This window comes from Papio anubis, chromosome 12, assembly GCF_008728515.1.
Source record: "Papio anubis isolate 15944 chromosome 12, Panubis1.0, whole genome shotgun sequence".
Lineage (NCBI taxonomy): Eukaryota > Metazoa > Chordata > Mammalia > Primates > Cercopithecidae > Papio > Papio anubis.
In genome coordinates this window covers 92,921,508-92,948,138 of record NC_044987.1, presented here as the reverse complement: position 1 = coordinate 92,948,138, position 26,631 = coordinate 92,921,508, and the positions used below count along the sequence as shown (strand labels likewise).

Below are 26,631 nucleotides of genomic sequence, written 5' to 3'. Positions count from 1 at the left end.
ATCGCATCCCCATGGCCACAGTGATGGGTCAGGGGCTGGGCACCTGACCTGAGTTGTTCTGGTGGGACTGAGTCTCAGGGCTTTTGCTAGGTCAACTAGGAAAGAGGCATTCTCTTGGCATTGGGGTTTCTAAGAAGATAGGATATATGCCAGGAGTTGGACAGTCAGTTTGTCACCACGAGGTAAGAGCCTGCCTGAAAATGGGGGCAGCAGAGAGTGAAAAGAGAGCAAGATCTAACATAGGAGACATCGTCTGACCCCTTGATCCAGCCATGCCAAAGCCTTGACCTTTCCATAATGCTCAATAATACATTCCCCTTTTATTTAACCAGTTGTGCTGGATTTCCATCATTTGCAGCCCAAAGAATTCTGACTAATTCTAGTAACAGTGCTCACAAGCAAATAGTATAAACTGTGCCCTACAGTTGTCTGCAGTTAGAGGCTTCCTTTAGGGAAGCCCAACCTCAGTGAGCGGTTGAAACAATCTGCTCCAAGTGATTCACACCTTCTGCAGACTCCAGAAGAATTCTCATCCTTGACCTAATTACACATCATTTTGGGGAAAAGGCAGACTTTACAACTGTCTTGAGATTATCAATTAGCCCATTTAGAAAAGATTTACTAATAAGGCTGGTGGTGGAGTAAATACTAAGATAAGCAATTGACACTTAAGTAGGTTATTTTGCAAGTGTTAGAAATACAATAGAGAGAGTGTGTAAGCCCTGTCAACAACTGTAAATGTAGGTAGCACTGAAGTGTATACCAGTCTACTTTTCTCTCGGAAGCAACATCCCCTTAAAATATACAGCTTAAAGACTGCTCTTAACATGGATTTCAATTTCCAGACCACCAATGCAGGCCTGGTGTGCAAGCATCTATTTAAAAATAAATTAGACTCTCAGGTAGAGAAATTACCTATTTTAATAAGATAGCATTCCATTAGGTATATTCATTTCTTATTGATATTTTGCTATATACTTATTAAAGGCAATACATTTTGAAGCATGCAAACCTGAGAAGTAAGTTTTTTACCTCTGAAAATACTGCTGGGTGGGTAATGATGAGTTTTACTTGCTTGTTAATCCCAATATAGTTTAAGAAAGTAGTTCTCAAATTATGTTCTCTTTCTATGGAACCCCAGGGCTCCATAGAGATGGCCTGGGAAGGACTGAGGAGCAGGAGGCGGCGGCTCAGCTTCCATCAGAGCAACTCCATCTTTATATATTATTACCTTACGTTGGGTTCCCTAGAAGCAGGTTCTAGAATGATTGGAGTGTAAGTCATTTATTTGGGAGGTGGCTCCAAGAAGCACTAGCTGGGGAGTAGGGAAATGACAGAGGGAAGGAAGGAAAATCAATAAAGGGTATGATATGGAGTAGATTTGTGTTTTGGGCAATGGAGGCTCAAACTCACTGGAAAAGTGTGGGGGACAGTTGTTTTAGAAGGTAGGTTTTATTATTATTTAGGTATGGCATGGCCAATAGATCAGGACATGACTGCTATTAAAAATATAGCTTGAGGCCAGGCACAGTGGCTCACGCCTGTAATCCTAGCAACTTGGGAGGGTGAGCCAGGTTGATCAAGAGGTCAGGAGATTGAGACCGTCCTGGCCAACATGGTGAAACCCCATCTCTACTAAAAATACAAAAATTAGCTGGGCATGGTGGCGCCTGCCTGTACTCCTCCCAGCTACTCGGGAAGCTGATGCAGGAGAATCACTTGAACCAGGGAGTTGGAGGTTGCAGTGAGCCAAGATAGTGCCACAGCACTCCAGCCTGGTGACAGAGGGAGACTCCATCCCCCCCACCGCCCCCGCCCCTGCTTGTTACACTCACAGATCCCAAGAGGAGGGAACAGGCCATACCACAGGGGAGTGTGACTAATCTTGATTGAATACTTTTGGCAGATTTCTGGGGCACAAGGGCTGTCCTGAGTTGTCGGGTACCTGGCCCTGGGGTAATCAGGGCAAGCAGACAGTGACTCAGAGTAGAGAGCCCTGTGAGACCATACAAAGAAGGCAGTTGATGTTTGGGTTCTGTATTGGCTGCTTTGCACATGAAAGGCGTGTTTGCAGGTGAGTCCTTTATTAGCACTAGGAGTCCAGTAGCCTGGGGAGGACAGTTTCTCTGGGGTCAGCAAGGCTGCAGATGCCCAAATCATCAAATATAGAAACTAAAAAATGTAGTTATTGCAACAGGGTAACTTACGCTTCCAGTTCCCTTGCCAGGAGTATTTATCTACCAGTTTCCATCTGTTATGGACTGAGGATGCTCCACAGTGTCTTAACTACATGACACTTCTGGTTGGTGACTGCCATGAAAAAGCCTTTAAGTTGGAGTCACAGATGCTTATAGTGAGTAGGAAGCTGCTGGGCTGGACAGGCACAGGGAGAGCTGAGGGCATGGACTGGGGCCACCAACAGCAACCATCTTAATTATGTTATGTACTTTGTGTCTCAGGGTAAGAGTTTAAAGTGTAAAAATGAGGTGTTCTGATTTTTTTTAAGACTCTGAAAATGATTTTAAAAAGATTTAGTGACGAGTCAACACTTGGAACCTAAACTTTGTCTTTTATTTGATTTAATTTAGGTCTTAAGGTAAAATTCTGGTTACTGATTGATTTAGTTTGGATATTTGTCTCCACCCATATCTCATGTTGAATTGTAATCCCCAGTGTTGGAGGTGGGGCCTGCTGGGAAGTGACGGGATCACGGGGGCGGATCCCTCATGGGTTGGTGCTGTCCCTCCAACAGTGAGTGAGTTCTCGTGAGATCTGGTTGTTTAAGAGTGTGTGGCATCTCCCTGCCCCAGCTCTCTTTTGCTTCTGCTTTCCTTCCACCATGAGGAAAAGCTCCCTGAGGCCTCTCTAAGAAGATGCTGGTGCCTTGCTTCCACAGCCTGCAGAACCGCAAGCCAATTAAACCTCTTTTCTTTATAAATTACCCAGTCTCCTTTTCAAAAGAAGACATACATGTGGCCAACAAGCATATGAAAAAAGCTCAATATCACTGATCACTGGAGAAATGCAAATCAAAACCAAAATGAGGTACCATCTCATACCAGTCAGAATGGCTATGATTAAAAAGTCAAAAAATAGTAGATGCTGGTGAGGTTACTGAAAAAAGGGAACTCTTACACACATGGGAGTGTAAATTAGTTCAACCATTGTGGAAGGCAGTATGGCAATTCCTCAAAGAGTTAAGAACAGAACTACCATTTGAGCCAGCAATTCCATTACTATTACATATTCAGAGGAACAGAAATTATTCTACCATAAAGACACATGCATGAGAATGTTCATTGCTGTACTATTCACAGTTGCAAAGATATGGAATCGACCTAAATGCCCATAAATGACAGATTGGATAAAAAAAAAGTGATACATATACACCATGGAATACCATGCAGCCATAATAAAGAACAAGATCATGTCTTTTGCAGGAACATGGATGGAGCTGGAAGCTATCATCCTCAGCAAACTAATACAGGAACAGAAAACCAAATATCGTATGTTCTTACTTATAAGTGGGTGCTAAATGATGAGAATTCATGAACACAAATGGAACAACAGACACTGAGGTATACTTAAGGGTGGAGGGTGGAAGGAGGGAGAGTGCAGAAAAAATGACTATTAGGTAATAAGCTTAATACCTGAGTGACGAAATCATCAACCAACCCCGTGACAGAAGTTTACCTATATAACAAACCTGCCCATGTAACTTCAAACCTAAAATAAAAGAAAAAAATAAACTACCCAGTCTCAGGTATTTTTTATAGCAATGCAAGAATGGATGGCCGGGCACAGTGGCTCATGCCTGTAATCCCAGCACTCTGGGAGACCAAGGCAGGAGAACTGTTTGAGCCCAGGAGTTCGAGACCAGCCTGCGCAACATGGCCAAACCCCATCTCTACCAAAAAAAAAAAAAAAAAAAAAAAAAAAAAACCAGACTGGCCTAATATACTGATGCTACCTCTGGACTAGAGCATGATTCCTTCACTTGTCCTAGTGTGGCTTGGTCACTGAAAGCAGAACCTCTGGAGGGTTGTACTGTGAACAGTAATTAACAGGTAACTCTAACCTGTGACAGCAGATAAACAGTCAGCAGTCTCTGGAGTCAATAGCAGAGTGTGTCAAGAATAATACCTCTGAGCTTACCGAGGTTGTCCCTCTCTTTTTTTCTGTGTGTCCCTTCACATTCTCATCTCTGGCTGATCCTATCTCCATTCCTATTCCTAGCTCGCCCAGTTTATGGCTATCCATATTTTCCCCTTAACTGGTCAAAAATGTTTTGAAAATTATTTTTGGTGTTTTATGATCATGAAACCATTTCTTCAGTGAACATTTGCTAAGAATTAGCTACATAATGCATGGCATTAGCAGGTCATCGAAAGGTCCCAAGAATCTGGCCTTCACCTGTGCTAGGCAGAGGAGATGCCTCTTTACAGAAACAAGTCTGGTTCATTCTTTGTTCATTCCCTTTTCATAAAAAGCCTTAACTGAAATTTTTGTTTCTCAAGTAACTTCCTAGCTAAGTTTCTTTAATTTGTACATGAAAATGATTATGTTAATGCAATTCATAAAATTCAGCCCCACCTCTCACCTTGATTTTGTGGCTTTGATTCATTTTCCCTGAGTGTCAGCAGGAAATCCAGAAAAAACAGCTCCCATCCCAAAGACCACTGAAGTAAAACCCCCTGAAGTATAAAATAAAAGCTAAAGAACCAATCAGCCTCCCTATAAAAACCCCCATCTTTTTTCCTTTTTTTCTACAGGTATTAACACAGTGACACAGGCATTGTGAACCCTGTCATGGTGTGATTTTATATCAATAGCTTGTCATACCAACCAAGCCTAATTAGAAGCATGGTAAATTAAGCACTGGTTGAGAATTCCCTCTTTTCTTTATTGAAAATAAATTATGTTGATCCAATTCATAAAATTTAGCCCCACCTCCCAGCTTGACTCTGTGGCTTTCATCCAAGCCTGTCACAGAGTCATTTTTGCTTTTAATAAGTACCTACTCAGGCCAGAAACTGCCCTATGGCTCCCAATCTGTGGACAATGTATCTGTCATGGCTCTGTGGCATGTTGGGGTGGTGACATGCTCAAAGCCAGAGGGGAGTCACCAAGGAGACTATGTATTGGAAAGAGGCGGCCTCAAATTATGAAAGCGCTTCAGGTAGGTAGGAAAGGAAGAAAGGTGGACATGTTTGGGTTCACTAACCTCTGCCTCTAACCCAGCATGTGAAATCACTCTGCTTAGTCAGCAACAAACCTTGGAAGGCTGCAGCCATGGTCTGAATGTTTTTCCCCTCCAAACCTCATGTTGAAATGTGGTTCCTGCCATGGTGGTGTCAGGAGGTGGGACATTTGGGAGGTGACAGGGCCAGGAGGGCTCCTCCTCATGGGTGGAATTGGTGCTGTTATAAAAGGATGAATTTGGCCTGCTCTTGCTCTCTCTTTGCCCTCTGCCTTCTGCCATGGGATGATGCAGCAAGGAGGCCCTTGCCAGATGCCAGCACCTTGATCTTGGACTTCCCAGCCTCTAGAACTGTGAGAAAATATGCTTCTGTTCATTATAAATTACCCAGTCTCAGGTATTCTGTTATAGCAGCACAGAAAGAACTAAGGCAGATGCCAATTTAAACCATCTGGCTTAGCCCTTCCTCGCTGGGACAGGATTCCCTTTTAGATCGTTACAGCACCTCACACTTCAAACACCCACCACACTTGTCATTAATAAACTTTTGGGGTGATTCTTTCTCTCCCATTAGACCCTAAGTTCCATAAGGGCAGCAATAGGACTGTCTTGTCCACAATTAAATGCTGAAGGAATTCAAACTGAATGAATGAATAAGCCCACATGAGCATGACAGCATTTAGCATCTTGAATGGTACCTAATACATAGCAGGTGACAATATACGTTGAATAAATGAACAAGTCTGTGAACCAATGAGATAAACCGGCATGGAGCTCTGAGCACCTGTGCAGTAAGTACTTACTGAGGCTGAATGAAAAGGTAAGGCATGAAATTTGCTTTTCTTATGCAAGAGCCTCTAAAACAATTGAACAATACAATGTCCCTTGATCTGGAAGTTGCACCATTAGGTAGGTGATAATTATAATCTTCATTCAGCTCTGAAAAAGCAACTGGTTTGAAAATATCACTAAGCTAAAGGACAATTATGGTTGTTTGCCCAAGTGTTTTTTTTTTTTTAATGGCTTTAATGTTATTCTCCTTCAGACTCATTATAGAGCACCTGCTTGCACAGACCAGTGTGGTACAGATCAGTGGACTGCAAAGATCACAATCCTACAGTACCAGATAAGGGACCAGGATATACTGCCCAAGGCCTGCCCTTATCCCACCAATGATACAGCACCCTTTACAGAATCCCTTAGAGACTGCACCTGTTTTTAGACTCGGTGAATGGAGCACAGAGTTCTGAATCTGGATCCAAAACATGCTCCATTTCCTTTGGGGCTTTTTCATACATCTTTTTTCTTTCGGTCAGACCCTTGCTCGTCTCCACTGCAGGGAAGTCGTAATATCCCTTCCTCTTGGCTTTGAGGCGCAGCTTGTTCCGATAGTGCTCGATGTCTGACTTCTGCTTCAGGGCTTTGTTCACCTGGGAAGAGAGACAGTCTCAGGCCCACACCTGACCCAGTGAGGCCAGCAGGTGGGAGACTTTCACCAGGAGGTTATCACTTCTAGAAACCCATCCCAGGCATCACCTCTGGGCCTCTGAGCTGGCCAGACCCACCTGCGTCCCATTCTGAGCAAGCCCACAACAGTAGACTACAGATAATGTGGAGCCTGGCACTCACCTGAATCACCTGAGAACTTTCTCCAAGGCTTTCTTCTCCCTGGTCTGTCCTGTCTCTGTTCAGGCCTAGGCCTGACTCCATGCTCTCAGAAATGTGGCTTGGCCTTAATTATGCCTACACCCTTTTGGTCCCTCTGTGTGGGTGCCTCTGCCAGTTCTCAGTGCCCTGAGTCTAGCTCCAGTCCTGGGGAACCCAGTGGCCTTTGCTGCCCTTCAGCTGGTGTCCAGGATAAGACGGCAAGTTCCTGAAGAGGCTGAGTTGGGACAGACAGGGTGGAAGGGGCCGCTCCCAACACCTTTCCACACTGTCAACCTGCATCTGACAGCATGTTTTTTTAATCCATGCCTTTCTTGAGAGATAGGTAATTTTGAAGCCTTGTATGGCTACTAACACCAACCAGGTCCTGCCCTACAGGGCAAAGGCAGTCTGGTCTTTCAGAAGGGAATGTGGCTAATGTACCTTGCAACCTGTTGGAGATATAAGCAAGTGACTGTGCTAAATAAATAACAAATGATGAGAATGTCACATCAACATTTCCAAACTTCCTGTTTTCTTAAAAATAATCTTTAAAAGAATGTCATGTAATTTACAAAAGAAAAACGTATGGCTTCTGGGTTGTGCTTTCCTCATTTAAACCAGCCACCCATAATAGAAGGAGGAAGAAAATTACAAGACAATCTGTGTCAGGCTCCACAAGGCAGCAAATTATAGAGAACAGTTCAGGGCTCTCTTCCAATCCAAATGCCAGCAAGGTCCATTCCTTTAACTACCAAAATACAGCATCAATTTCTGGACAAGGAAGATGCTGATTTGCTCTCCTTCTTTGACAAGGTGATGGGCTTGGGAGGAAAAGGGGGTGATAAGTTGAATCTATCCCAGATTTGGAATCTGTCTCTATGACATTCATATCATTAAGCTGGGATGAAAAGATCCAGGCCTGGTGGCCATCACATGTGTCCATAGCTGAGCAGAGGGTCCAAATCAACAGCAGTTATCAATGCATTAGTGTCAACCTCAGAGGCCTCTAATTATGGGGTTTGCATGTCTGGTGGCAGAATTGTGCCCAAGAGAAAATTCAGTGGCTGTGACTGGTTTTGAGAAGACATCCAGATTCTCAAATTGTAGAGCCGAGGGGCATAAAGTACATGATCTTTCTTCATTGGCTGTCTAATGGGTGGTGATAACAACAATAGTAACAATAATTATCATCATAAAAGTGCTTATTGTGTGCTAGGCACTACTCTAAGTACGTTACATATATTAAACAATTTGATCTTCACAGCAGCCCTATTTTATAAATGGAGATACTGAGGCACAGAGAAATGAACTAACGTGCTCAAGGTCACACAGTAAGTAAAAGATCTGAGGTTTAAACCCCTGAGGCATGGCTTGAGAATCCATATTCTTTTAAGCACAATGCTATTATTCTCTGATAGCCTGTAGTAAGTCAAAGAGAGGAAAGGAGCACTGGACAGGAAGTCAGGGGGACCTCCACCTCATGGCTGTCACCATAACCTGCCGTGTGACTTTGAGCAACCCACTTGACCCCTCAAGCTTCAGCTTCTTGGTCTAAAAAAATGAAGAGGTTGAAAAAGAAGTGCTCTGTATGTCCACAACCAGTTATTTTTTTTAAATCGATGAAGGTTTACCCATCCCATCTTTAGGTCATCTGAGTCTTTCTGCCCAGAAAACAAGAGTTGCTTTCTGAGTCGGGTCTGTAAAATGCTTTTATAAGGGGCCCAGATGCTGCATATTTACAATACCTGTTTTTATAGGGCCATAACATGTTCCTTGATGTGTGGTGGGAAAAAGACTTTAAAACTTTGGAAATCTCCCACCTGTTTCAGGTAACAATAGCTGGGTATAAATAAATGAAATGAACAACCAACCTGACAGCTTAAGAACAGAGAAAAATTAAGAGCATGTGTGTGCACATGCTTGGGCACACATGTAATGTGAATGTTCACTTGTAGGGTCCAAACGCATCTTCTTAAAGTTCATAAACATTTTCAGTCTACTGGCCACTCTGCTGCCGAAGATGAAGGAAACGCAGATAATTTTTACCTAACTTCTGGCATCCATCTATCTATCTATCTATCTATCTATCTATCTATCTATCTATCTATCTAATTTTCTTTGATGAAATCATCACTCTACAGTGAATGTTACAATTTTTTTTTCAGACTCTTAGGAAAGTTGATTAGCATCATGATATCCATTGATAGCTTTCTGGAAGCAGCCAATGAGTTGTTTCAAGTTTGCTCAAAGGAATAAACGTCATTTCGAAGTCCATAGAGTGGCCCACATCCCTGTCCATATGACATTATCTTCCCTGGTTCCCTCTCAGTTCAAGCCCCTTCTATCCCCACTACAAGCAACATCCCACGATGGACAGTTTAGGAGTGTTACCAAGAAAGGCAAAAGGCTGTGTGTGTGAGGCGGTCGCGGAGTGGAACGCCTGATGCTTCTTTTCATAATTACGTTTTTTAAAAAGTTCCCCTGGGATTTTAATGAACACAGGAAGTGCTCTGAAAACATCACCTAACAAACTCATTTTGGGTGACCTGTGTCCTGATTCATTCTGCAGAGGTCTGGTACATGCGGAGGTAAAGATGACCTATATGGCCCTAGGTGCAATCTGCACCCAGTATTCACAGGTGTTGTTCCTTCGTCCGAATTTCCCAAGTCTGAGCAGACCATCTCCTGCTCTGGGTCCCCAGGCACTCACCTCGCCGTTGAGGACTGCCGATGACTCCTGGCTCCTGTCCGAGGTGGGGGGCACCACGGGGAGGGCTGTGGGTTTTATGGCAATGAGCTGCACAGACCCAGAAGATGTGTCAAAGGGTTCAGCGGCCACCTTGCTGGAGTTGTCAAATAGAACTGCTCCCTCCTCTTCATCACTCGCTGGCACTGAAGCACAACATAAACACATCGATTTTCTGATGTAGGGGGGCTGTGTGATCCCAGGAGAATTTATGTGAGACTCACAGCCTAAGGACATTACTGTACTCAAAACAACCTCAGAAATGACAGCATCTGCTTCTGTGCCAACAAGGGCTCGCTACTGCTAGCAGTTTTCCCTTAAATTTAAGATCTGTATGATTTATCCCTCCATTGCCTTATCAATGGGTAGGAAAGAACTGTAGAGATTTGAATTTAAACAGTAAGGACCATTCTTTCAAAACTATGACATAACACAGTTGAAAAAAAATTAAAAAGTAACGTCTTTCTCTGTTTCAGTTAGAAGTGAGAAAAGTGAGTTTGGCTAAACCTTGTAACTACCCTTTAAATTTGACAATCCTCAGACTAACAGCATTCAGTTCAGGTTCAGCCACCAATGCTACCAATCTTTACAAGATGTTAAAGTAACAAGTCTTCCTTGGTCAACAAGCCACAGTTATAGTGGCTGACACATTGTTTTTTTCCCCCCTTCTGAAGGTTGCTTCCCCAGTGATTTGGGTTTTGGTTTCTTCTATTTGTCTAAAATAAAAGAAAGCTATGAAAATTCCACCAGAGAAACTAATTTAAAGCTACAGACAACTCCCCTAATTAAGTAGAAGCATTTCTACCTACGCTCTGTTAAATTAATCCTCCCTTCTGACAGATAATTCTGCTGCAATTGCTAAAAGACACCAGTCTGCCTTGAGCTTCCATAACTAAGCTGACGGAAGTTCCAGAGCTCCTGGTTTCTTGCTGATTTACTTGTTCTTAAAGCATATTCCCATTAAGTAACTATAAGAATGACAGCTTATTGAGCATGGCTAGGCAAGAGATACATTAAGCCTATTCAAACGACTAAACCAGTATACAATTTAGGAGCAAAAGAGGTGTTACATAAAATATGAATGTAATAGCAGTGTATTCATCTTTCCTCCTGTCTGCTCAAGAGACTGGGATGTTATTTAAATTACTGAGAAACATATAGTTTGTATCATTCTGTCACTTATCATAATCACAGAAGATTTGTCAAATTAAGCCAAGTAAATTGTTATTTTTACAAAGTGGCTAAAACACTTCAGAGTGTAACAATGGGTTATAATTGGATTTTTTTTTAAGTTCTGTGGGCTGATTTGCAAATAGCAGGCCACCAAGCAGCCAATGACAGAGGAAAATCTCTATTTGAATGTGTTACCAGATGCATCTATATTTTTAGAGTATAGTTTTGCTGGGCAGCTCTGGCCTGGCCACCATTATCTGCCACCTGGACACTTGCTATTACAAGCCATCTACGAGAGCCAGCCAATAAGGTGGTTCCTAAGAATTCTCACCTCCTGATATTCATACCCAGGATGAATAAGACTGACCTGTGTAACCAATAGGAAACTGCAGAAATGACAATGTGTTACTTCCAAAGCTTAGTCGTAAAAATCAATCAATCAATCAATCAGTCAATCATGGCTTCTACCTTGCTCTCTCTCTCTGATCACTTACTGTAAAGGAAAGCCAGCCGCCACATTCTGAGGACCCTGAAGCAGTCCTATGGAAAGGTCCATGCGGCAAGGATCTGACGTCCCCTGTCAAGAGCCATGACTGACCATCCTGCAAGCCCCCATCGAGACTGTATTTTTTATTTTCATTTTTCTCTTTTTTAAACTTCAATAGCTTTTGCGGTACAAGTGATTTTTGGTTACAAAGATGAATTCTACAGTGGTAAATTCTGAAATTTTAGTGTACCCGTCACCTAAGTAGTGTACACTGAACCCAATATGTAGTCTTTTATCCCTCACCCCCCTCTCACCCACTCCTCTGTCCCCAAAGTGCATTATATCACTCGCTGTGTCTTTGTGTCCTCATAGCTTAGCTCCCACTTATGAGTGAGAATATATAGTATTTGGTTTTCCATTCCTGAGTTACTTCACTTAGAATTACGGCCTCCAGCTCCATCCAAGTTGCTGAAAAAGACATTATTTCATTCCTTCTTATGGTTGAGTAGTGTATTCCATGAGTTATTTATACCACATTTTCTTTATCCACTCATTGGTCGATGGGCACTTGGTTGGTTCCCTATCTTTGTGATTGTGACTTGTGCTGCTATAAACACGCATGTGCAAGTGTCTTTTTTCATATAATACTTCTTTTCATTTGGGTAGATACCCAGGAGTGGGATTGACTGCTGGATCAAATAGTAGGTCTACTTTTAGTTCTTTAAGGAATCTCTGTACTGTTTTCCACAGGGGTTGTACTGATTTACATTCTCACCAGCAGTGTATAAGCCTCCCCTTTTCACCATGTCCATGCCCACATCTATTGGTTTTTGCCAGTTAAGACTTTAGATGACAGCTGAGGCTAACATCTTGACTATGACCTCATGAGACCCTGAGCCAGAATGACCCAATACTTTTTGCAAGCTGGCAAAGTGATGAAAATAGACATTTTTGTTTTCTCCATAATTCCACAATTCCATTCAATGTTATTTTCTTCCTTCCTTCCTTTGGTTCATCTTTCAATGCAATAAAATACACTATTGATTTTATTGGTAAACTCTAACCTAGGATTATGATAAAATGGAACCCTCTGATAAAAAGAACAAGCGTAGGTTTTCATAAGGGTCTATCCTAAAATTCTGATGTCTGTTGAGTTTTACATGAGACAAGTTGGTTCTATTGTTTCTATTGGAAAATTTCAAACCTAAAACCTTACGGAATAGCAACCTACAGTGAAACAGAAGCAACCAGACCCCTAAATTCACTGGATTTACTTTAGGCAAAAATAAAATGCAACCACGCAAGCACTCTAACCCTGGGAAGGATGGCTTTTTAATAGAGCAAACAAGCAAAAACCTCAACCTGGCATAGTAATTGCGTTTTATTCATGCACCCACCTGTTTTATTTCTGAGTCTTATATTTAAATAATCAAAGTGACCTAAATAGAATAAAGAGGCAGGCAGAGAGGGTAGACAAGCAGAAATGGAAATGGGCAAGGTCAGCAGGGACATCTAGAGCAGGCCAGAATCTCACCAGCTAAGTGGGGAGTGTTGGGGTCGGGAACCAGCCCCACTCTCTCATCTTCTATGCATTATTTGCAGGGAAGGGGAAAGACATCACTTTGCAAATGTGTATTCATAACGAAAGCAGCCTTGTATGGCACAGTTTAAAGCAAGAAAAAGGGCATAGAACAATACGCACATTGATTCCATTTAATAAAACAAAACAAAGCAATACAACAAAAAACAAAGATACATGTGTGTTGCCATATGCATAGTAAAAAGGTCAGAGAAAGACACACATTGAGTTATTTGGGGTCCTCTGAGGAGTGGGGTGGGTGTGGGGCATCTGGAGGAGTGAGTAGTCTGATTTGACCTTGTAAATTTCCAGGAAGTATATAAAGAAAGGAAGGAAGGAAAGGGGGGAGGGGAGGGAGGAGGCGGAGCTGGGAGGGCAGGCAGGACCATCTTGGATAGGTAGCGATGGCCATCACAATATTTAAACAACCTTCCCCATATGGCTTCACTGTTCATTGTCTCTGCTGTCCCCTCACTCTCTCTACCCATCTCTCTTAGCACCTCATCCTAGGAAGAAAGAGAAGAAAGTTGCTGAATTCAAGTCCCCTTTCCAAGATCTAGAGCACCTCTGACTCTGCGTGCTCACTCGATAGAGCTGATGGCAGGATGTCTAGTGGTCCCAGGTGGGGCAGATATTTCAGGAAAATTCCACAGGTCACACCCCAATTCTGATGTAGAAAGCACAGCCTCTGTGTTACACGCATGCAGAATTCAGGGAAAGAAAAAATTTCAACAACCAAATAGGTATGACAGTTTAAACAAGTGCTTTATATAATAGCTGAAAATGGGAACAGGGAGCACATTTCCCCTACAGAATACAAATCCACTGTATCATTATTTCTTTTTTTTTTTTTTTTTTTTTTTCCTCTGCTCTTACTTTTTCAGTTAGGGGGAAAAAAAAGAAATAAAAGTGACATTTGAAAACAAAAAAAATTCCAACACTAGCTTCAAGAGAGAGTCCCTGAACTACACAAATTCCTTTGAAAGGGAAGTGCAGATAACCAGGGTGCCAGAGGGTTTAGCTTTTCACCTGGCATTTCTGTAAGGCTCCACCTACAACCCATTAAAATCCAAAAGGACTTTTCCCTGATCTGAAATCAGTAGTGCTGGGTACTTGAATTCTGGCCCCAGTAACCCAGTATCACACACAGAAGGGCCACATGGAGATGAGAGTCAGAACCAAGGTGGGAACAGGAGAGGGAGCCGCACAATGATGTTGACAGAGGGCATCTATGGACAATGCCACTCCACAGCTATGGTGCTCAGATGACTGATAAATAAACCCCAACGTCAATCCTTACAGGAAAGGAGAGATCTGTGTGAGAAACTAAGTAGTTTAGCTTCCCTGGAGAATTAAGACAGAAGTGTAAAGCTTTTTTTTTTTTTTCTTTTTTTTCTTTTTTCTTTTTTTTTTTGATGACAGATCTGTTTCTTTATTGCTTTGGGTTAGTTTTTTCCTGGGAGAAGTGGAGTTGCAATATCTGGACTCAGCAGCACAGAATGAACCCATGAAACTTATCAGGGGAGTCAGGGCAGGAAAATGAGAGGAATCTCCAAGATGAGCAATTATTTCAGAGATCTGCTGCCTCAGTGGACCTGGTGCAAGAAATTGCATCAATTCATGTGATTAGAAATTGTAAATTTTTAAAGAGGATTTCTAACTAGAGAATTAGAAAAACCTCTAAGCAAACATCAATTCATTCTGTAAAAAGTTTTTCCTAAGGAACTGCACAATTTCACAAGAACAGGGGCAGAGGAAGTGAGACAGGATAATTCAGAGAAGGGGTAAGGTGAAAATCCAAGGGGTACATACAGACTCCTGGCCCTTGTGGGGCAGAATAGAAAGAACGACTGAGGGTCAGAGCCCAGTGGCTGTGTGAGTGTGCGCACACATGTGCATGCATGTGTGTGCAGGCACGCGTGGGAGTGGCTGGGGGTGGTTCTTGGCGGGAAGGCTTCTCACCATTTCTCTTCCTTGCCTCCTCCTTTGTCACTTTCTGCTGTGCCATTACATTCTGGGGTGAGCGTCTCCCTGAGCTGGGCTTCCCTGATTCGTTGCTGATGACAGAGCCATTCTCACTGGGCGACCTGCTGGAGGTAACCATAGCAACAGGGGAGACGGTAAGTTTCAACTAGAGCAGCCGCCTCTCAAGGTTATTTTATTTGCACAGTTTAATGTCTGTAGCCTTTCATTCCAGTTTAATGGACAAAGAAGAAACGATACAGAAAAAGAAAAAAACAAAACCACCCATACTACAGCGTGGGTTAAGAAGCTGGCTGCTCAGAAGTCCGTTTTGCAGTGCTCAGCCTGTAGAGTTCAGTGAGCGCTGCCCTGGGTGTCCATCTCTGTTTCATTAATCACCACCCCGCCGTGACTATGGGAATGGTGGCAAGGGTGGCATCCATGCAGCATGCCCTCTTTTTAATACTCAGCACTCTGGATAGTGTTGCAGAGGGTTTAAATCACATGGGCATTTCCAGGGACATGTATCACACATGGTTCTCTTTGGCTATTGTCTTTACTACATAGACTTTGACTACAAAACATTCCGTTTCCAATTTTCAGTTTTCAGGCTGCTCTTCTCATTCCAAGAAAAGGCATCAATAAGCAAATTTCCATAGCACAAACTCAACTATGCCTTATTCTTTGCATAATACCCCATCACTAGGGGCTTCACTCTGTCAGTCACACACACACACACACACACACACACACACATACTCTCTCTCTCTAACTGTGGCAACTACTACCCACTTACGTTTTGATTTTGAGCTATTTGTTCATTCAGGAAATACGTTTCATTCATCCACTCTGTGCCAGACATACAGGTATGTGGAGACTCTAAGATAGCACCCCATGCCCTCCAAGAGCTCCCCACCAGGGTCACCTACTGTGTACCAAGGATTTTGCTGAGAGCTTTTAAAACTGCTAATGGATCATTATGAGCCACTGATTTGGTGACTGCCACCCTTGTTTAGCAAGTGAGGAACATGAAGCTCATGGAAGTGAAGTGTGTTGTCCAGGACAGAGCTGAGAAGCGGCAAATCAGCCCTGGAAGCCAGGGCTCCCCCTCCTCCCACACCCCAGAACACCTTCCCTTTGCTCTCCCATACAATGACCCCAGATAAGGCAGCCCTTCACACAGGGCGAGTCACACAGCCTTCTTTCCCTCCTCAGGGCGGGACTCTCATCTTCTGGAACTCTGTGGGGGAATGGGATCCGGAGAGCCCCCACTGAGACTCACGCTGCCTCTGGCCTCAGACCATGCCAGCCCGTGGGTCTGGCTGAGCATAAAGACTGATCGTCGCCCCTCTGTGGGAGACAAGCGGGAGGCAGGTGTCTAGGGGCCTCTTGTTCTTCTATTGTCAATCGTCCAAATTTAGAAAATAAGGACACCTATCCCTGACAATGGAGAACTGTCTGGAATAAATGCACTTCATCAGTAGGCGAGCAGCTTCTCAACTGGAAGCTGTGTATCCTTCCGGATGCTCCTCTGCCTCCTCCTCCCTTCTCCCTCCTCCTCCCTTCTCCCTCCTCCTCCCTTCTCCCCTCTGCCTCCCCTGGGAATTTCGAGTTCTCAGTCTGTACACTTTGGCACCCTAAAAGCCATGAACAATCAAAGTCGAGATATCTATGGGATAAGGCAGTATCTGCCAAGAGCATTCCGCGGCACACTAAAGCCAAGTGGGACATTCCTCGCCAAAGTTCCCTAAATGTAGGAAATGCTCACTATATTCCTTCTTTGGAGATTCCTAATGCACCTTAGCATATCAAAGACTGATCAGTTCTGTCACAGAGAGATTCATCTGGTTTCGTTTAACCCAACATTTCCAAATTTATTCGATTACAATCTTTCTCACCTAACATTTTAACATCATATAAAATGAGTAATAAAAGAATGTAGTCTGTGAAAACAAGGATAGGTACTAACTTATTGAGTATATGTTATTTACCCAACAGCTATTTGATTGCTGAGTGCTGGCTGTGCAAACACCCATACACAAAAGACACACACCCCTAGATTGTTTCTGGACTCTCCTGGTGAATGGCACCTACTCTCCCAACTGGCGGCATTAGGACAATTGGGACAAAAGGCTTTAATTTACATCCAGAAAAAAAAAAATAGGAAAGGGAAAGGCTTTTTATAACCTACTTCACATTCACAAAATACTGATTGATTGATTGATTGATTGATTTTTTTAGAGTCTTGATCTGTCACCCAGCCTGGGGTGTAGTGGTGTAATCTTGGCTCACTGCAACCTCCGTCTCCCGAGTTTGAGCGATTCTCCTGCCTCAGCCATCAGAGTAGCTGGGATTACAAGTGCCCGCCGCCATGCCAGGCTATTTTTTTTTTTTTTTGTATTTTTAGTAGAGCTGGGGTTTCAACATGTTACCCAGGCTGGTCTCAAACTCCTGTCCCCAAGTGATGCATCTGCCTCGGCCTCCCAAAGTGCTGGGATTACAGGCATGAGCCACCGAGCCTGGCCTGAATGGTTTTTGTAGCATTTTCATACCCTTTCCCTCATTTGATCCTGAAACAATTTTCTGGCTGCTCCTCTCACTCCATGGAAAGGTGTTAATGAGCAAATTTCTGTAGCAAAACCCAACTCTGCTTTACTCTTTGCTTCTGTTTATAGACATGTTTACACAGAGTCATCAAGTCAAAACTTCTGTTCAAAAATAGAGATTTGTGCATGTGTGTTTGTGCATGCGTGTCTACTCACATGACAGTAACAAAAGTTTTTGAAAGCAAGAAAGTGTCACCTGCGAGGCTGCAGTTTGAGGCTACTGAATGCAACAGTACCCATTCTGAGGACATGGAGCCTGGAAGAACATTCTCAGGTTGAGGATGAATCAACTGCTGAACATGGCATGAATCATGGCCAATCACTACACTGAACTGCCCTTTGCAAACAGCTGTAAGTGGTTTATTCTCCATCCTGGCCCAACAATCTCAGTCATGCACCAATAAAATAGCCTCACCAAGACCCTACACTGGAGGAAAAGGACCCAGAACACCCATCTGGCTGTCTGGAAGTGACTGAACCCTCAGAGTCCAGTGCTAAAATAATTAATAAAAATTGAGGTATCTTAATAACCATCAAACCACCGGTTTCTCCTGGTTTTCACTTGGGAAACTTCTTGGATCATCTAACAGACCCATTCTGAGAGGGAAGGCTGTCTTTATCTAGCAGGAATGAGAAAAATGATGTGGTTGGCCGGGCGCGGTGGCTCAAGCCTGTAATCCCAGCACTTTGGGAGGCCGAGACAGGCGGATCACGAGGTCAGGAGATCGAGACCATCCTGGCTGACACGGTGAAACCCCGTCTCTACTAAAAAACACAAAAAATTAGCCAGGCGAGGTGGCGGGCGCCTGTAGTCCCAGCTACTCGGGAGGCTGAGGCAGGAGAATGGCGTGAACCCGGGAGGCGGAGCTTGCAGTGAGCTGAGATCCGGTCACTGCATTCCAGCCTGGGCGGCAGAGCCAGACTCCGTCTCAAAAAAAAAAAAAAAGAAAAATGATGTGGCAAGATGGGGAAGCCAGAAACATAAGATTCATAATGGGTTTTCTCTTGAATTTGATGTTTTGAAAATCTTTCAAATGATCAGAGGCTCCCGTGGTCAGCTGGACTTCAACAGAGAGGAGGTTTCTCTTACAGCTTTGGCAATGATCTAACCAGCCCTTAGTAAAATTATATTTTTATGCTAAAATTATGAAAGTGGTTGGGCATGGTGGCTCATGCCTGTAATCCCAGCGCTTTGGGAGGTCAAGGTGGGTAGATCACTTGAGGTCAGGAGTTTGAGAGCAGCCTGGCCAACATGGTGAAACTCCATCTCTACCAAAAAAATACAAAAATTAGCCAGGCATGGTGGCACACGCCTGTAATCCCAGCTACTCAGGAGGCTGAGGCAGGGGAATTGCTTGAACCCGGGAGGCAGAGGTTGCAGTTAGCTAAGATCTGCCCACTGCACTCCAGCCTCGGCAACAGAATGAGCCCCCGTCTCGAAAAAGAAAAAATTACAAAGCAAATATAGAAATCCTTCAGGAATATAGATATTATCTTCTTCATCTGTATTTGTTTCCTCAGTTAATATTTCTTATTAAAAATTTGGGAGTAATTGAATGTGATTAGCAAGAGTAGATTCCTGGCTAATCCAAGAAGTGCTTATTCTAAAAAAAAATTAAAGGAAACTTTACGCAATTTAAATTATTCAACTAGAATGGGTGAAAAATAATTTTTATTCTTCCTGAAAGTACTATGTTCATATCCTAATTTTAGTAACACTATTTATTTCTTTTCAGTGTCCTCTAAATAGGTGATATAAGTTATTAATAAGCCTTTGTTGTATTTGGCAAAGATCATGATGAGAATAATAGCTGTAGGTAATACTACTTGCAAGTCAATTCAGGTAAATCATCTATTGCCTCTCTGTACATTTCAGCTCTGCTCTGCTTATGCTCTCTCATGTTGGGTGCATGATTATAGTAATGGTCCTAACTTGTTCATACATCTCTGTCAATAAGCTTTGGGTATTCTTCTCTCATGCTGAGTCTGGACTTGACCATGAGACTTGCTTTATCCAAGAGGACAGTAGCAACCATGACACAAGCAAAGATTTGAGAAATGCTTATGCTTTGGGTGTTTTTTGGTTGTTGTTTTTTGCTTTTTTTCCTTGCTGCCCTGCAACCACATTGTGAGAAAGCCAGGACTAGCCTGCTAGAGGATGAGAAACCACATGGACAAAGGCCCTTGCTACCTGGGGTATTCCTGATAAGATTAGTATCAACAAGTCAGCCCAGCTGATCTGTCACCTGACTGGAGATGTATAAGCAGGTGCAGCTAAGGTCAGCCAAGCCTAGCTCAGACAAGAACCACCATCCAGCTGAGCTCAGCCCAATGTGCTGACCCACCAAAATAATGAGCTAAAAAATTGTTGTTTTAAGTTATTAAGCTTTGGAGTGGTTTGTTATGGAGCAATAGATAACTAATCCACATGCCCCAATATTCTTTCCTACACAAGCTGAAATTCAACCCTCTGTTCCTCTGTACCTCTTTCTGAGGTACCAAGAGTTCTTGGAAGAACATACGCAGTCTTGTTGCTTGATTCCAGTACAAAATGTGGGTAATTGATACAGATGATCCCTCCTTCCTTCTCAAATTACTTCCTTCTCTTGGCTTTTTGGATCTTACTCTCTTTGTTCTTCTGATTCTTCTCATGCCCTTCTTCCTGACACTATTCCTTTTTCTTTGTTGATTCTTCCTCATCTGCTGGACCTCTAATCATGACAATGTTCCAGGGTTCAGTTCCTGGAGCTTTTCTTTTCTCTATCTGTACTCTCCTAGGTGATCCCTCCCAGTCTCACAGAGTAATTACACACTGACAACTCCTACATTTATATTTCTACCCTGGACCTCTCCTCTAAACTCCAGACTCAAGGTTAACTGAGTTCTCAACATCTCCACTCATATATCTAATGAGCATCTCAAATGTAACATGTCCACACTCACTTGACCATCCCCTACTACTTCTCCTCCAGTATCCCCCAGCACAATATATGGCAAATTCACTCCTCTCCACTTCTGTCACTCCACAAGAATCTATCAGCAAATCTTTTCAGCTCTTCCTTCAAAATATCTCTAAACTCCAACCACCTCTCACACCTTCCGATGACACCATTGTCTCTTACCTAGGTCATGGCGGTAGCCTTGTAAAGGGTCTCCCTGAGTCTACTCTGCATCCCTACAATCTGTTTGCCACACAGCAGCCAAACTGAGCCTGTTGTATTTATTTTAATTTTATTTTATTTTGAGACAAGGCCTTGCTCTGTCATCCAGGCTGGAGTGCAGTGGCACAATCACAGCTCCCTGCAGCCTTGAATTCCTGCACTCAAGCCATCCTCTCACCTCAGCCTCCCCAGTAGCTGGAACTACAGGTACACACCACTGCACCTGGCTAATATTTTTTATATAATTTTATTTTGTAGAGATGAGGTCTTGCTTGGTTGCCCAGGTTGGTCTCAAACTCCTGGCTTCAAATGATCCTCCTGCCTTGGCCTCTCAAAGTGCTGGGATTACAGGTGTGAGCCATGTACCCAGCCCAAAGTGAGCCTTTAAAACTGCAAGTCACATCATGTCACTGCTTTTCTCAAAACCCCCCAATGACATCTGATCTTTATTCACAATAAAATCCCAAGTCCTGACTTTGGTCTGTAAAGCCTGACATAATCAACCTCCAGCAACTTGCCGGCCTCATCTGCCACCACTTCCTCCCTAGTTCATGCCAGCCCCCTTGATCCCGCTTTTCCTTAAGCATGTCAAGATGTTCCCTCCTCTGGGCGATGCACATACTGTTTCATCTGCTTGATACATTCCTCCTGCAGATAACCTTGTGGTTTATACCTCATTTCAATCAGGTCTTTCTCAAATGTCACTTTATCAAAGAAGTCTTCCTTAGTTTCCTAGCTAAAATAGCACTATGTCTCCTTCTCCATTTCTCTATCCCTTAACTATGCTTTGGTTTTCTTCTTTGTACTCATCACCACCTGATCCAGAAATAGATAGATTTTACCTGTTTCTCTATTTGCTTATTATCTATCTCTCCTCACCAGATTGTAAGCTGCCCAAGAACAGTAACTTTGTCTTGTTCACAGCAATATCCCCAGTGCCTGATAAACAGCAAATGATCAATACACATGTTAGGTAAAGGGAGGGGACAAAGGAAGGAGACATGGATGATGTAGCTTTTTCAGTCTCTACCGTGGTCTCAGGCAACAAGGAAGAAGGGAGTTGGCAACGCAAGTCCGTTTAGCCAGCCAACAGGGCCTGCCATAGGGTTCATTATCTCTATAAGGCTATCCTTACAGTGAGTCTCTTGGCTTCTAAACTAACCTCTCCCATCCCTCATCCACACTGCCATCAAAGTATCCTTCTAACATATAGGTTAACATTGCTGTCTTCCGAAAGACCTTTCAGTGGCTCCCCATTGCCTAGATAATAAAGATCAAACGCCCTAGCCAGGCAGTCAAGACTTTCCAAAATTTTAATCTATCTTCTGGTTTCATTCTTCATTACACCCAGCCACTATGAACTCTAAACTCTGGGGACACTCACCGTTTAGAGGACATACATGTGCCTCTTCTCTCCCTACTCTTTTTAGACTAGATGCCCTTATATCTTCCCAACTATTCAGATCCCACTCACTTTTCAAGGCTCAGCTAAAGGATAACCTTCTCCACGAGGTTTTCCCTGTTCAGAATTAAGTTCTTCCTCCTGTCTTTGCCACAGCCCTGCAGTCTCCAGTACAGGCACCGACACCTCATGCTCGGTATTCCAGTTATTTATCTCTCTGCCTCCTCCATCATGAGACTCCTGGGGTCACAAATCAATCTTACACATTTTTGTAGTCCTAAAGGGATGTCTGTCAAAGTGCTCTGCTTTATAATATAAACTAAATATATGGTTTTGGCTGAAATCAGAAACCCCTATTGAGAAACTGCCAGATAAAATACAGCTATACTGAATCAAAGGCACTGCTTTTAATATAAGTTTAAAATGTAAGTGTGACATCAGTGCTAAATTTGCTATAGTAAATATAAGAACTAAATCTCTGATGTTGTGGTTATCAGCGACATAAAACCTTACAAAGGGTGGCCCAGGCTAAGCAGGTATTGTGATTCTCATCATCTCCTTTAGTATCTTTTCAAATATTCAAAATCAGCATGAAGGGGAATTTTTAAAGAGAACCGTGCAATTAACTTTAGGGCATCAGCTTTTCTCATCATCAATTATTTCTCTTGCTGACAGAGAGAGGCAGAAGGCAGCCCCATGCCTACCTCTTCCTGGTTTCAGTGGATTTGGCAGTCTTGATGGTGCTTCCATCCTGAGCGACGTCTCTTTCCTGAGGAGCATCTCTAATGGGCAGTGGGAGGACCACCGTCTCCTGAGTCACAGGGATGACCTCCTCATCTGCCCCTTGCTGGCCCAGGTGTTGCTTGGCATAATCAAAGCCTTGCACAGGCTGCAAAGAGGAAACAGATTTGCAGTCATATTTCTAGTGAAGTGTGACTCTAACCATGGATTTAAGAGATAACAGGCAGCAAAGTACAATGATGGGACCAAATTTAGCTTTCTAATTAATAAACAAGAGTTAACTCAAATCCCCATCATCATTTCCATGTCTTCAAAATCAGAATCCACGTTAATTCCATCCAGCTACAGAATCTCTACAGATAAGACTTGCTCAGAAAAATGAAGACTGTAAACAACATGTAAACAGGTGTTTAAGAACAAACCTCTTTCAAAGATTTTAGACCATGAATTTTAAGCCAATGGATGCTGCAAATGAGAAACAACTCAATTAATACATTAAATCGGTCCTGTGGATCACCTTCTGCCTAGAAATATTTGGTTACCCCTTCACTCCATTCTTGTATAGCTTTATGTATAATAGCACATGTGTGACTTTGCCAAGTCACTTGACTCTGAATCTCAATTTTTTCATCTGAGAAATGAAGATAATCCTATCTGCTTTACCTTTACCACCCTTTAGTATTAAAGCGGACCACAGATCTGAACAGAGGGAAGTGTGCTATCGCATGCGAAGCCATACGATCATTAATAATGCATGGAGTCACTCTTTAATCCAGACTTCTCCCTTAAGTAGGCTGGCTCTCCTATAATTCATTCCCGGGAAACTGGCAAGGTTTTATTGCACAGTGTTTGAAATCCCAAGTGCAAAAGGCAGCTCTGAACAAAATCCAACAGACATCTAGTAGTGTGGTAATAAAAACCAAGAGGCATATTTAACCAATTCCTGAAAGTGCCTCTGTTCCGCTTTATACCCCAAAGCAGTACAATACCGATTTGAGGCAGGACAGTGTGCTGGGTAAAAGTGGCAGTTTCAAAAGCAGATTGCCTGGGTTCAAATCCTGACTCCGCCATTCATTAGCTGAGTGACCTTGGGTAAGTTACTGAAACTCTCTGCACATCAGTTTCTTGATCAAGCTTAAAAGATGGCCATTGTTATTACATTAATTGGAGATAATAGTATAAACAGGATAAAATTTACACATTTGTGAGAGCAAAATGTAACCACTCTTAAGGGAATGCTGTAAGGATTAAATAAGGAATTCAAGTTCAGCACTTAGATAAGTGCCTAGCCAATAGTAAGTGCTCAATGAATATTAGTTGTTACTTTTGCTTTCCTGATAAATCATAGTCCAGGTGAAACGGACAGCAGTGAGTTTTTTCAAGAAAATTTGCAGATGAAATTCAACCTCTGTCATTTAGAGTATATCAGAACTTGATATGCTCAGCAGCCCCTCCTTCAGCAGCTAATTTAGCTAAGAAATACAACAGGAAGGTTCCAGCGGATTTCACAATCCAGTCTAGAACTGTGGCCTAACCTGTCAACTCTCACCACTGTGTCTCAGAACAGGATGGAGTTTTATTGCTACCTCCAACAAGGCTTTTTTATTTGAGGCTGCCTATAGCTTTGCCATGGACAGTTCCCCCAGTTCCCTGAGAAACTCACTCTGGGAAGTGTGATCACCCCCCTTCTCTTCTCTGAGACACACACTCTGACCTATGTGGTGATCAGTGACATTCTGAGGCCAGGACCTGGGACTGCGTTTCTGAAACAGTGTTTGCTGAGGGAAGGCAGTCTCTGTTCTTTTCCCTTCCTGAACCTGGCCTACAAGAAACAGAAGAGAGCCTTCAGATGACTTGGTAATGTCCCTCAAATACTGAATTGCCTGCTCCTTCCACAACCAATTGGTCACCAATTAGATTCAATGTCTGAAATGTTTCTGGAAGCTGACTTTTACTCCCCAGGTCCACTGTTTCACTATCCCCTGCCTCAGTCTTGTTGCTTCCAATTTAGCTCGTTTCCAGGCCTACCCCTGATAAGCTTCCAAAATTATCTCCCTTAAAACACATATGGTTGCGTCACTCACTCATTTAAAATATGAAGAACAACTTACAGGTAGTATTTATTACCCCCAAATGCTTTGGTGAGGCATTCAAAGCCCTTCACATGGCAGCTGAACTTGCCTGCCCAGTCTCATGTCCTGTTGGCCCCTTTTGTACCACACCCTCATGCCCCCATTATCCTATTCAGTTTTGTTCCAGCGACAGGGACTGTCCTTGGTGCTGAATATACAAAGTTAAATAACTGGTTCCTCACCCTCAAGGGGCTCAGTTTCAGCCTCATTTGATATTAATGGCACAGTACTAAACACAGTAAACAACTTATATCATTGCGTCTTCACTACAGTTCAAGAAGGTAGGTATTATTATGAGTCCCCAGTTTATAGATGAAGCAACTGAGGTTTGGAGAGGTTAAGCAGCTTACCCAGGCTCATAGAGCTCTGATGGAGTCAGCATTTGAACCTAGGACTATGTGACTCAGAGCTGGAACATCTAACCACTATTTGATGAGTCTTCCCACAGACGTTCCTTTCCTTCTGCAGCTTCCTAGCTTGGTTAGCATCTCCTGCCGTAAATGGCCTGGCTCCTGTGCAACACTCCTGGCCTGTTTGTGAGGAAGTGGGAGGCTCCAATAGCAGCTAAGACTTCCCAAGAACCTAACCAGAGATGGCTCTGGTCCCATCTCCCACTTTCTCTCTCCTCCCTCTGGATTTCACCCTCTACCTCTCACACTGGGTTAAAGTTATCCACTGGATATTTCAGGTGACTGAGTCAATGATGGATGTACACAAAGAAAGATATTAAGAAATTCTGAGCTTAAAAGGTGGCCATTGCTATTAGGTTAATTACACCTGTGTTATTCATCACAACAATCCCTGTGTATGTTTGGTACTCACAGCATGCAAAACACTGATATCTCATCCTGCAACAAACCTGTGAAGTAAGCAAGGCAAACAGCACAGCCTTCATTTCACAGATAAGAAAACAAAAGCTCAGAGAGGTTCAGTGACTTGCCCAAGATCACACAGCTAAGTGGCGCAGGACTTAAGACTACTACTCCCTCACTCTTCTGCCTCCCAGGGTACTGGTCTTTTAGCTTTCAACTGGAAAATTACCTGAGATTAATCAATTGCCCATTAGACACATTAGTGACTCCTAACCCCAATAATAAAATAGCATGAAGTGGCTATAGTTACTTCAGTTAGTTTTATAAAATTATCAAATCAAAATAATCTCCAAAAATTTCAATGGTGGATACACTGCCAAGACCTTTTCAGAAAAAAAACATGGGTAACAATAAAAGCCAACTTACAGGTAGTATTTATTATGTACCAGACATATCTCAAAGCGATATCTATATATTAACTCACCTAATCCTCACAACACTGTATATACATTTATTGTTATATCTCCATTTTACAGATGGAAATATCTCCATTTTATAGATGGAAAAATTGAGGCACAGAGGTTAAGTAACTTTCCTGATGTTTAACTTTCCTATTGTTCCAACAACAGGGACTGTCCTTGGTGCTGAATATATAAAGTTAAATAAACTGGTTCCTCACCCTCAAGGGGCTCAGTTTCAGCCTCATTTGATATTAATGGCACAGTACTAAACACAGTACGTAACTTATGTCATTGCATCTTCACTCTAGTTCAAGAAGGTAGGTATTATCATGAGTTCCCAGTTTACAGATGAAGCAACTGAGGTTTAGAGAGATTAAGCAACTTACCTAGGCTCACAGAGCTGGGTAAGTTATCCTATAGATACCCTATAGATAGCATCGTACAGATAGTAGTATTATCTGTAGGGAAAGAAGAAGCCGCTGGCTGTTCTTAGGGGGTGACTGGCCTGTCCAAAGCAGATGT

The 26,631-nt window shown here is 42.9% G+C and overlaps 1 protein-coding gene across 4 annotated transcripts in view; it reads right to left on the bottom strand.

Annotated features, from left to right (window-relative positions):
• KIAA1549L (KIAA1549 like) overlaps positions 1-26,631 on the bottom strand; it is a 297,801-nt gene that overhangs the window by 52,762 nt on the left and 218,408 nt on the right. For 3 of the 4 annotated variants that reach the window (XM_021925928.2, XM_003910061.5, XM_009186338.3), the window contains 4 exons: positions 22,668-22,852; positions 14,795-14,922; positions 9,558-9,739; positions 6,413-6,630 (listed from right to left, as the gene is read on the bottom strand). In XM_021925928.2, coding sequence (XP_021781620.2) covers positions 6,413-6,630; positions 9,558-9,739; positions 14,795-14,922; positions 22,668-22,852 — 713 coding nt within the window. The remainder of the gene's footprint in view (positions 1-6,412; positions 6,631-9,557; positions 9,740-14,794; positions 14,923-22,667; positions 22,853-26,631) is intronic. The other variant, XM_009186337.3, reaches the window with a different exon arrangement.